Raw genomic sequence first — 11,997 nt, 5'->3', positions numbered from 1 at the left:
GAGCGTGGCGCCTGCCGTGGCCGGGGAGTCGCGGTTCCCGCCCAGCCTGGTCCCGCCGTGCGCGGGGAGAAGCCTGGTGGGAGCCCGGAGCAGCTCCGGTCCCGCCGTGCCGGCGCAGGGGCCTGGGAAGGGGATCCTCGCACGGGATAACGAAAGCTTAGGGCCAGGGTCGGCCCTCTCGACTGTGCCCTGCCACGGGGAGTGACCCGTGATGTCCCGGTGTTTGACTTCAGCTGCTCGGAGACCAAACTGAGAGCCACCCAGAAACTCTTTATTCCCCCCGAAACGTTTATCTCAGTTTACCTTGCCAGACTTACAAGCATTGTGCTTTGGAATCTTACAATAGCTGCTTGAAACGGGACTTGAGCTGCCTCAAGCCCTGCGTGCCAGGGTCAGTTCTTGGTGGTCACCTATGCTCTCTTGTTACACCGGCACGCTGTGCACTCTGTGCATCGTGGCCTGGGAGACTGCAGCAACCATCCTTTGTGTCCAGGCTTCTGTGAACATTCTGCAGTTAAGCTGCAGTCTAGTTTCATCTTCTGTAGACCACTGAATCTTTTATTCATATTTTTACAGTGCAGAAGAGCCTCACGGTGCTCCTTCCGCAGCCTGTAACGCCGTGGTCAGCTCATGGTCTGGCAGGACAGTTCATTGAGGGTGCTCTGGAGGACCCTCACAGTAGGGCCAGGTTAATTGTCCTGATGCCGCCTCTCCCTGGAGCTTAGTGGCTCCTCCCCAGCTGCACATGCGTTGCACGGCGCGTCCGTACATCCATCTGTTCTCCAGGAAAGGAGATCGCTGGGACCAGACTGTGTGAATTCTCTGTGGTAGTCGTTGTCTGCCCTTGAGTTTTTCTCAGGAAGAAGCTTATGTGGAACAGCCTTCATGAGCAGGTGGCCCAGGCTCGAGCAGTCTTTTCTCCAAGCAGGAAAGTGCCGGCTTGTGGGTGTCTGTGCCCAGGTAGAAAGTTACCTGTGCTAGATACTTGCATACGGGCGCTGTCTTACACCCGGGGTGTGTGTAAGGCTTGCATGTAACTTGCGTAGGGAGCCTTATACAGAAGGGTGGCAGGGACAGCACTTCCTCACACAGAGTGTCAGTGGCTCTGTGATAGAAGGGTCATGGGCTCTGACCTTCTGTTGCCATTAAAACAGGCTGGTTGGTCTGCATCACCTTTCTGACTTGTTTCTCTGTTGCAGTGCTACTTGTTGGGAATGGTTTCTGCACCCTGTAGTAAAGAGGAAACTCAGCCTTGGTTTTCTACCTCCTGGGTATATTCAACCACTAGGGTAGTGGGTGAGAAATGTGCAGGACCTCCGTATCTTTTACCTGACTCTGTCTTAGGAGCAAGTATCTGCCTGTGTATTTGAGAGTCTCTGCACACAGCCTGAAGCTGTCTTAAAGATGCTGTTGGAAGAAAAATACGTAGGTGTGCATAGTTAACTTCAAACAAGCACGAGCTCACTCTGCCCATACTCAGGCATGTGCCACACTAGTGTCTCTGTTGGGCAACATCCAGCCACAGCATGGACAGAGTCTCATTTTCACTTGTGGTTAAATACCCAAATCTAGCATTCTCTCCTCTGCTCTCTCCTCCAAACTAGATGCTCTCCAGGATGGACATGGACAAGTGTTGCTTTAAGGCTGCCTTAGACCTTGAGGTTTTTCTGGAACTTGGCAGCACCTGAACAGAAGTTTCCAGCGTAGTGATATTGGACTGAAATGCCTGTACTTTGCCTTAAATGTGTCTTCTGCTTCCAAAGCTCAAAAAGCTCATGTGCCTTTAAGGTGATCTCATATTAGAAAAGTGACAGTTAATTCATGTATGTTTCTTGTTGCTGTGGTTAAAAATCCCTCAGAGCATCAGTGTTGTCTTGCCACCTATTAGTTCCAGTCTTCAAAGGTGATGTTTCACCTAAGTGGAATTTTGGGAGGTGAAGAAAATGATTATGGTCCAGTTTCTGACTGTTGTGATGTATTCAGGGAGCAGCGAGGGACTGCTGTCCTCAGAAGGATTGTGTGCAGTACTACTGAAATACTTACCTAGCAGAAGCCAGACTTAAACCAGCACTAGCAGTTTGGATTTGTTATACTGTAAGAGCCACTGCACGTTTTGGCTTGTTTCTTTGCAGACAGAACAGTGCAGATCAGATGGTCGTAGGAAGAGTGCAAGAGGAACTGCAGTTCAGCAAGCCTGGCTGTCAGTACTTGTGAGCAAAACTAGTTGTGAGGGCACCTGTTCCTCTTCCCACCTAAGTATCACAGAAGGGTTGAGGTTGTAGGGGACCTCTGGAGGTCATCTGGTCCAGCCCCCTGCTCAAGCAGGTTGCCCAGGGCATCTCTTAAATATCTCCAAGGCTGGAGACTCTACAACCTCTCTGGGCAACCTGTGGCACTGCTCAGTCACCCTCACAGCAAAAGTGTTTCCTGGTGTTCACATGGCACCTCCTGTGCTTCAGTCTGTGGTCCTGTCACTGGGCACCGCTGAAAAGAGCTCAGCTCTGTCCACCCTCTCTGCACCCTCCTTCAGGTGTGTGCACACTGAAATAAACAGGTGAGCAGGGCCCTGGGGCTTCAAACGTGACCAGTTTGGGAGCAGTGCTGGCTCGGGTCTCCCTGGGTTCTGTGCTTTGCTGCAGGCTAGCACTGATATCCTGGGGAAGGCAAGGGAAGAGATGAGCGGAGCTGTGCAGAGAGAAAAGGGAGAACATGCTTTATGGCATGTTTGGGTAACCAGTAAGTGCTCTGATCCCTGAGAGTAATAAATACAGAGCCATAAAACCTGGCAGGCAGCCCTTCCACAGCACTGACTCAGCAGGTTGAACATCAAGATGCTGCTATTGCAAGAGCTGTTTTTTCACTGTCAGATTATTCCTTTCCTGTTGTGCAGTCCCTTCCACAGATCTGAGTGCAGCCTTTAAAACAGCCGAGTTTCTCTCTCCCGTTATTCTAGAAGACAGTTTTAGCAATTTGCTGCCCTGGTGGTTAGACATTCTAAATTCCATTTTCATTCATGTAATTAACAAAAAAAATCATCTGTGTTTAGCTACTGCCTGAAGCTTGCCTCTCCTCACCAGATATTAGGGAGTTCTGAATGTTTATCATATATTGCCAGGTAAATTCTATTTAAAAGTGTTGTTCTTGAGCCTTTTGAAACCATTAATCAGGGAAAATGTATTTCGTATCACCTTAATCCATGGCATGTATCTGACTGATGCCGTTCAGTAGGCACGCGCATAGGCTTCATTTTAAAAAGTGAATAAAAGCAGTGCAGTGCTTGAATGTCAAGTCAGAAAATGTGATAACAAGGTTAAAACCAATCTTCTGTGCCTGGTCCATTGCTTTAATTTTCATCTGTGTCAGTTAAAATCTGCATAAGAAGATTGCGTCCTTGCAATGGTAATAATGCTTGAAATGCTGAACTCCTGCATGTTAAGAAGTCTCATGTAAGGATTTACAGGTACTGGAGGTTAAATTTGGGCTGTTTTGGTCAAGTGCAGAACAGCCTTTTTGTTTTAAAACAAATTCTGTTGCTGTTAAGCTTTCTAACTGAACAAAAAGGCAAATTATTAGAAATATTTGGAGAAGGTAGTGGTGGTGGTTTTGTGAAGAGGGTCCATGACTTAATTCCCGTCAGAGAGTTACTGTGTGTGTTGTACTAGAGACCTTAAAGACACAGAGTGTTGCACAAGTATTAAAAAGGCCAGAACTTGGTGAGATACCTGTGTTGGGGGGAGGTGTGTCAGAGTTAATGGTTCTAATATGTTTAACAATGTTTTTTATTAACACTTACATGTTTTTCCAGAATATGCATTTAAGGCTATAAACCAAGGCGGACTGACGTCTGTAGCTGTTCGTGGGAAAGATTCTGCAGTAATTGTAACACAGAAGAAAGTACCTGTAAGTACTCTGGTTTGGGGGGGGTGGGGGGGAGAAAAAAGGGGGAGGTGAGACTGCGTAGTGTTGATATTGCTGTTTGAATTTAGGATCTTCTTGTCATTCTGCTTATTACAAGTTCTAGTTCCACTGAGTGCCGAGTTGTGCGTGTCCTCACCCAGTACAGTCATGCTGGTTTTCTCTGTAGTCGTCGAAGGGGTAAAGCTGAAACATGAAGTTGGTCCTGCTGCACTTCAGCATGTGTGTGTTACTCTGGCTTGTACGGGCTGAGGTGTCCCTGATCAGTTTCCTGGTTTCTTTGATTCCTGCTCAGAAACTCCTATACCAGTGGTAGGCAGAACAGACCTTCCCAAGTGTTTCCGCACAGTGGTGGTGTCTTGTTGACAACGGGGGAAAACCCCCGAGTTTGACGGGCAGCACGCGGTAAGAGCACAGGGTTTTGTGTGCGTGTTCGCAGAGTTTCCTCAGAGGGAGAAGGACTTTGACGTTGGTCGTGCTCTAGCTGTCATCCTTTTCCATATATTGCCGTTTCTGTCTCCCCTATTCTTCTATTCCTTCCTTCACATGCCTGTAGCAGTAAATAATGGAGGGCCTGAAGGACAGTTTTTAGCTGTTAGTTGGTTGTTTTGGGCTCTTCTGTAGATACCAGAGTATTCAGAGTCTGGTGGATTTTTCTCTATTTGAAGGACAGTGTTTTGTATTACATTATTTCTATTTCCTCTTTAGGACAAGTTACTGGATTCCAACACAGTGACTCATTTATTCAAAATCACTGAAAATATTGGCTGTGTGATGACAGGAATGACAGGTATTTCATTCACCCTTTTTTTTTTTTTTAAGTATCTGAAGTGTGTCAGATTTTGTACGTTGTTCCCTAACTTTGCATCACATAAAACAAATAAATGCTCTAGGAGATTTTTTCCACTCAGTCTGATTTTGGAGAACTTGTCTAGTTCTGATGTGTATATTTAAAGACAACTTAAAGTTGATCCTGGAATTTGCACTCTGAAGCAGTGCTAGGAATAAACTTGGTACATGTTCAGTGAAATTAATATTAGTTCTTTCTGTCTAGCTGACAGCAGGTCCCAGGTGCAGAGGGCCCGCTACGAAGCTGCTAACTGGAAGTACAAGTATGGCTATGAGATCCCTGTGGACATGCTGTGTAAAAGGATTGCAGATATTTCTCAGGTCTATACACAAAATGCTGAAATGAGGCCTCTTGGTTGCTGTAAGTATCATGTAGGGAATTTATCTTTTCTGTTTCTTGTCTGAGCTTGCAACTTCAAGTGTAAGAAATTCTCACCTGTTTTCAAATTGTGCAAGACACGGATGTAACTGAAGGAGTAAGAGGGATGAACAGCCGAATGAGAGAGCAGTGTTGGAAGTCTTGAATTGGAGCCATAATTTTACCATTGACTCAGCATTTAAATTAGAATAAATGATTTAGCCTCTTCAAAACATGTGATCCTATTTCACCTTAGTTTTTGGGGCATCGTCTGTTTGTACTGCACAGTGTTGTCTGGGAATGGGAGATGCTCTTTTTACCGGTGTTTGGGTAAATATCACTGTTAAAACAGACATAAGGAGAGTGCAGTTATGATTGTGCAGATTTTGTGGCTTTTTTATCTAAGGAGTATGTATAGGGCAAAAAGCTGCACAAATTTTGTTCTTAACCATGACATATATAATGTAGAGAAGTGCTTAAAAATATTTCACTTGCAACCATTTCTACTCCAGTCTTGTTTTATAACATCAAATGCAGCTTAAAGAAAAAAAGATGTGTCTAAAGTTGTTGTTTTTAGATATTCCTGGTCCTCTGTGTGTTCTGAGGTTGGTTCTGACTTAGTTTTTTCTTGCATTAGGCTGTGAGCAAATTATAACTATACTGGTAGGCTGTCCGGGAACTGAGATAAGACTTAATATTTCCTCAATTACCTTTTCATTAAACTTTCTATCTGAGTTTCTTTTTGTTTGGTGGTGGTTGTTTTTTTTCTCTTGAGAAGAATAGTTTCAGAATTGATGAATCACTTCTCGTAATCATAGTAGGCACTAGCATTTCTCACTAAAGTACTAACATTCAGGGTTGCACCACAGTTTCCATGATGGGGCAATTTTCCTATGCTTGTAATGTTCAGGAATGATTGTTTCTTTCTTCCCTTGCTATGAGTTATTTTTTGTACATTAATAAAAATGTGTTTTTCTTAACTTTATTTAACCTTTTTTTGAAAAGATGATGGAATTTTTTTCCTGTTGTTGTAGTAGTTGCTCAGAAGCTTTTCAGCTATAACTACTAGTTAAAGTTACACAAGAGTATAGCAAAAATAATTTAAAACCTTGACCTTATTCTGGTTTGGGTTTTTTTGCAACTGTTGCTTTCAAGTTATTTTTAATATGCATATTAAGACTGTACAACTGTAAATCTGGAAGTGTGGCTGAGCACAGATGCATTTCAGTGATGTGACCAGTTTGTGTTACTTGGAGTCTGTCCAAGTTGAAAGCATTTAGTCAAATGGTCTTCAAAGACTCAATTTTGTGTTCAGACATTTCCAAATTCCATTTCAGATTTATTTTTTTTTCCTTTAAAGGAAAGAGGAAAAATGCAGTGCTTTTCAGGATTACAGTCAAGAAATCTAAAAATGATCTTTTAATATTTCCATTAATTTCAACATATCTGTAAAGTTGGTCTCTGGTAAAGGGCACGTGTTAATAGAAGTACTGTTTACATTTTCAAAGAGTCATACAACACACAGGATGTGACCTGTGGCTGGTTTAACTTCATATCAGGATTAAACTTTTGTATGTCATGGCTTTGTGGTTCCCCACACACTGAGCATGGCAAAAATGTTTCTATGTTTAATCAGTAGCCTTATTTGGGAATGACAGAAATCTAGTTTGCCCTAAACTGAGTTGTGCACCTGGTAATGAGATGCTGGTAAGAAATGGCAAGTTAGAGATAAAGGGGAAATCACAGCTGTAGGTATTGGACTGGTTCCCAAAGCTGTACTGGGTAAGCACGTTTCACAGGAGAGGAGTATCTGTTCTATTCTTCAGTTGAATGAAATTGCTAGAATTGGAGAAAGAAATAAATTAACCATTTTTCTCTTCAAGGTATGATCTTGATTGGTATTGATGAAGAACACGGCCCTCAAGTATACAAGTGTGATCCAGCAGGTTACTATTGTGGCTTCAAGGCCACAGCTGCAGGAGTTAAACAGACAGAGTCAACCAGTTTTCTTGAAAAGAAAGTAAAGAAGAAATTTGACTGGACATATGAACAAACAGTAGAGGTAGGCCAGCAGAAGGAAATAAAAATTTGTTAAAGTATTTTTAATGAATGTGGTGTATGTAGGCTTATGATATAGAGGAATGCAGTTAGGCATTTCCTGTTTTCTTACAGTTCTGTATTCCTGCCAGAACAAGTATAGCTATTCCAGCCAGAAAATCTTTTGAAGGTATTTTGTAAGTGTTTAAATAGTCCTCCAGTCTGCTTTTTCTGCTTTACATTAGCTGAAGCTGAAGCAGAATCTATAATTGTAGCACTCCCAGTGTAGCTGGTGGTTAGTTACTACAGTGCTTGATTCTGGGGATACCAGTGCAATTATCTTTTAGTGGCACTTAAAACAATCTTCATGTTAGAAAGCATTTCAAACAGGACAGGAAAGGTTAGTAAATATAACACCAGTTGTTACGCCTACTGGGAAAACTGTTGTTCAAGGCCCATTATAAAAATGTGTCCTACTTATAAAATAGGTCAATTAACTTCTTTTGTAAGGAGCCTTACTTTTTCACTTACACTGTAGAGATCTGTCTAAACAGTCATCTTCCATGCCCACCTGTTTCTCCTCCCAGGCATTGTTTCTTCTCTCATAATATTGTTTCCTGCATCACAAGATCAGCAGGTGGAATGAGGATTAATAACCTAAGGAACTGACTCCCCTGTAAGATTTAAACAGAGTACTGCATTCAGATCCCTGTGAATACTAGGCAGATTCAGCCCTTCAGCTGAGTTACTTCTGAAGTCTGCATTACTGAGAAAGTACCATTTACACAGAATGTTCTTCAGCATAAATTCATAAGTTTTATATGTTTATCTTAATAAGTGCTGATTTCCTTAATGTGTGAGTTCTTTAAAGAGATGATCTTGAGAGAGTTAAATAATCATAGCATACTGAGATTGAATCTATTTGAAGTTCCCTCAGAGATCCTTTTTTTTATCCTGGATAAATATTTTTCACATTAAATATATTTCTCTGTCACTGCTTGATTATACTGTGCACGTCTCTAGTTGAGCAGTTGAAGGTAGATGAAACAGTCTTTTCGTATTCTTGGTTTTCATTAGTAAAACTTCCATGATAAGGTGCAAATACTTAATTGGTAATTAACCTGCCAATCAAAGCCTGGATGCGCCTCTATACCTTTGTTGTCTTTGTAAAAATGCTGAGATTATGAATCTAGATCAGATGCTGTTACTTTAAAAGTCAGCAGTGACAGGGAGAGGCGAGTCTGTCAAGCAAAAACAAGAATCACATTTTTGTAATGTTCTACACACACACACACACACTGCCTGGGGTGTTTTTAAAAGCTTATGGTGCGTTAGAGGAAATAAGACATCTATATAGTCTTACAGAATTATTGCAGAATCAGTGTATTATCAACATATTGAAAATAAAGTTTAGGAAAGTCTTGTCTGATGTTCCATACTTTTTGATGCGTTACTGATCATAATTAAGTGCCAGCACGTCAGAATAACTGATTTATAACCAGCTGGCTACGTAGCTGTTTTATGGAACTTCTTTTTGTGTTTGATAATAATTTTAGGAATGTCTCTTTCGCATTATTATGGCCCTACTGCAGAGTTAAGAATTCATGAGGTTGCAAAGAATACCTTTTAAAACAGATGATGATTAGAGTGGAAAAAATAAGTTAGGCCATGATGAAATGCATCTTTTAAAAACAGCCAACAATCTTAATTACCAGAAGAAAAGCCAAAATGGAAGCTACACAAGTGACATGTGCTTTGAGTAATCTTGGACTGTAATGATGATGTCTCTTGTTTTCCACTAATGAAACATGTTCTGTCCTTGGGACCTGGGGTTTTAATCTTTGCATGATAAAAGGTTTTGGTTTTGTTGTGGGTTTTTTCTGCTACAAAAATGACGTGTCCCTTTGGTTCTTGTAGATTGGGCTTTTTAGGGAGAGGACCAGAGAGGGACTGTATTCTGTAACAAAGGGAACCTACTGGAAACTTTTCAGCTGAGGTTTTGAGGTGGAAGGAAGTAACTTAAAACTAGAAGGAAGGGTAGTTGTTAATGCTGTGTCTTTAAAAAAAAAAAAAAAAAAAAAGTGCCCTAGTGCTTTCTGTTTACTGATAGGGTTTTTTTGTCATCTTTCAGACAGCAATAACATGCCTGTCTACTGTACTATCCATTGATTTCAAACCTTCAGAAATAGAAGTTGGTGTAGTTACAGTGGAAAATCCTAAATTCAGGTAGGTGATCAGTGTTGATAAAACTTGATGTGTTTCTCTGATTATGTGCAAATAGTTGTAACTTCTTTTGTAAATCGAGAAAAAGAGGTAAATGTTAAAAGTTGAAGTTTTGGAGGTATTTTTACTTGTAACTCTTCAAAACATGTAGGGATAAAATATATTGTTTAAAAAAATAACACAGTTCTAAAATATTTGGCATAGTTAAGAGATCCTCTAGAGAAAAGTGTTGTATTTTGTTTCTTAAAGGGATATTGCTTTATGAGATGATTAAAATGTAGTTAAATCTGGTCTAAATGATTTTTCATGCTTAAAAGAATACAATTTTTTCTTTGTACTCGTATCTGAAGTCCAATTCCAAATCATAGTCATGATCATGATATCCAAATCATGATAACTAACACAGTAAAGTCTGTTTTATATTAGGGAAAATTTTGCAAGTCCATTAATTATTTTAATCCTTTTCTAAATAGGATCTTTAATAGCTCTTGCTTATCTTGTAATTGTAGCAGTTTTTAACATCTCCAGTATATAGTTAATAGATTCCATATTTGTGTGATTTGAAATATTCTATTTAAGTTTGACAAGATTAAAAGATTTTAAAATCACTGCAGTGATTTGGAACTGGCTGAACTTTCATTTTCTGGGTACACTGCATTCCCACCCAGTAAGAATGCAGGACACCTGCAATTTCCTCCCTCCCCCGTTACTGCTTGAACCCGAGTGCAGTGCACCGTGTGCAGCAAGGTTACTTGGTCAACCTATCGAGACAACATCTGGAAACCATCCTGCTGAGGGCTGCACCTCACATCAGATGCAGTGTCCTTGAGAGCCTTCTCACAACACAATGTGTAGCTGCAGAAGTATGCATGAAATGTGGGAGAGTAAGGGTTTGGGCATTTTTGTTAATGCAAAAGGACCCTCTAGGTATGTCTTACCTAGAATTTAGTTAAGGCTGGCTTGCTGCAGAGGAGTTCAGTTATTTCTGCCTTAGCTTTTCATTGCTCTGATTTTTTTTATTTAAAAAGAAAGAAAGGTGGGAAAGAAAAGTCCTCTGCTGCTTTAGTGTAGCTACTTGGTAGGTGGGGATTGGAGAGAGGCTTCAAACCTTTGGGTCCTACAGGTGCAGTCTGTTGAGTGCTGCCTCGTGTATTTAAAGTTGACGCGGTGATGATGGGTGGGTTTGCATTTGGTGGCGTGTGTTTGGGGCAACTGAATAGCAGAGCTTTTTTGAGAAGGCACACAGGAGCTGCACTAGCCCTTTTGTACTGCTGCTCCAGGGTCAAGGGCTAGCGTTCTGCTAAACTTCATTTACCAGTCTTGGGTCCTTTTCAGAAAGGATGGGTAGCAAGCAGAGGGAGAATGCTATGAAGACCTGTGTCCCCATGGAGTAATCATACTAATTAATTACCATGCCCATTCTTCTCACCAGGTCCCAGCTTGCAAATATCTTACTCATGAGGAATTACCTCTTCTTTTTTTTACCATTTGTTACCTCTTTGCTCTCTAGAGCTTTTGAATCTTCCTTTGTTTTTCAAAAAGAATTGGAATGTTGGCCTGTGGCACTGGCAGCGGGGCTTTAAAGGGCTGAAAGATGTGTTGTATAAAACTTATTTGTGTAGATATTAGGTTGTAATATTGGAGCTTAAGAGGAAGAATCATTTAAACTATTAAAGATTTCTTTTTGCTCTTTCAGGATCCTTACAGAAGCAGAGATTGATGCACACCTTGTAGCTCTGGCAGAGAGAGACTAATTAGCATTCCCATTTCCATTGTCTGTGCTTCTGGCCAGGATATTTGGTGAAAAGAAAACACTTATTAATGGCTTTAGATTATGGGTGGAAAACAATGTTCACTATATGGTGTATTTTACTCTGTACAAATAAAACAGAGGTTTTTGAAATACTTGGTGTCTCCTTTTAATGGTAATTTTTTAAAATTTCAGTTCTATGAAATTCTCATCAAAATGCTTGATTACTGAATGTTTCTGTGGTGATTGCTTGCCTTTTAGTTATATTTTAAGAGAAATTTTATACTCTGTGCTGTATTTTTTCATCTGAGCTATTTGGCTCCTAGTGTAAAGTTTTTGTGGTGTGTTAAACTTGGCTGGACACCATGTGCCCACCAAGCCATTCTGTCATTGCCCTCCTCAGCAGGACAGGGAGGGGAGAAAATAAGATGGGGGGAAAAAAAAAGAAAGAACTCACAGGTCAAGATAAAGGTAGTTTAATAGAAGCACAAAGCAAGGGCTGTGCACGGAAGCAGAGGAAAACCTAAACATTTATTCTCTACTTCCCATCAGCAGGTGATGTCCAGCCACTTCCTGGGAACACATAGTGGTTGCTCCAGAGGATAAATGTCATATTTACAAATACCTCCTCTTCCCCCTCTGTTCTCCTAGCTTTGTGTCTGAGCAGATGTGGTATGGTATGGAATGTCCCTTTGGTCAGTTTGGGTCAGCTGTCCTGGCTATAGAATGGTTTGGGTTGGAAGGGACCTTAAAGATCATCTAGTTCCAACCCCCCTGCCATCAGCAGGGACACCTTCCACTAGACCAGGTTGCTCAAAGCCTCATCCAGCCTGGCCTTGAACACCTCCAGGGAGGGGGCATCCAC

The 11,997-nt window shown here is 41.3% G+C and overlaps 1 protein-coding gene across 2 annotated transcripts; it reads left to right on the top strand.

The window, feature by feature from the left end:
- The first annotated feature begins 3,803 nt into the window (after positions 1 to 3,803).
- Positions 3,804 to 11,285, top strand: PSMA6 (proteasome 20S subunit alpha 6). 2 transcript variants are annotated; one of them, XM_010171679.1, is made up of 6 exons: positions 3,804 to 3,900; positions 4,624 to 4,705; positions 4,970 to 5,125; positions 7,006 to 7,184; positions 9,291 to 9,385; positions 11,079 to 11,285. In XM_010171679.1, exons 2-6 carry the CDS (start codon positions 4,690 to 4,692, stop codon positions 11,134 to 11,136), a joined length of 504 nt encoding a protein of 167 aa, XP_010169981.1. In that variant the 5' UTR covers positions 3,804 to 3,900; positions 4,624 to 4,689; the 3' UTR covers positions 11,137 to 11,285. The 2 variants fall into 2 exon arrangements, with proteins under 2 accessions (XP_010169981.1, XP_010169982.1); XM_010171680.1 differs by having other exon boundaries at positions 3,853 to 3,894.
- The last annotated feature ends 712 nt before the right edge of the window (positions 11,286 to 11,997 follow it).

This window comes from Antrostomus carolinensis, unplaced genomic scaffold, assembly GCF_000700745.2.
Source record: "Antrostomus carolinensis isolate BGI_N321 unplaced genomic scaffold, ASM70074v2 scaffold14547, whole genome shotgun sequence".
Classification (NCBI taxonomy): domain Eukaryota; kingdom Metazoa; phylum Chordata; class Aves; order Caprimulgiformes; family Caprimulgidae; genus Antrostomus; species Antrostomus carolinensis.
Note: the sequence above shows the minus strand (reverse complement) of the source record. Positions and strands in the feature narration are given on the sequence as shown.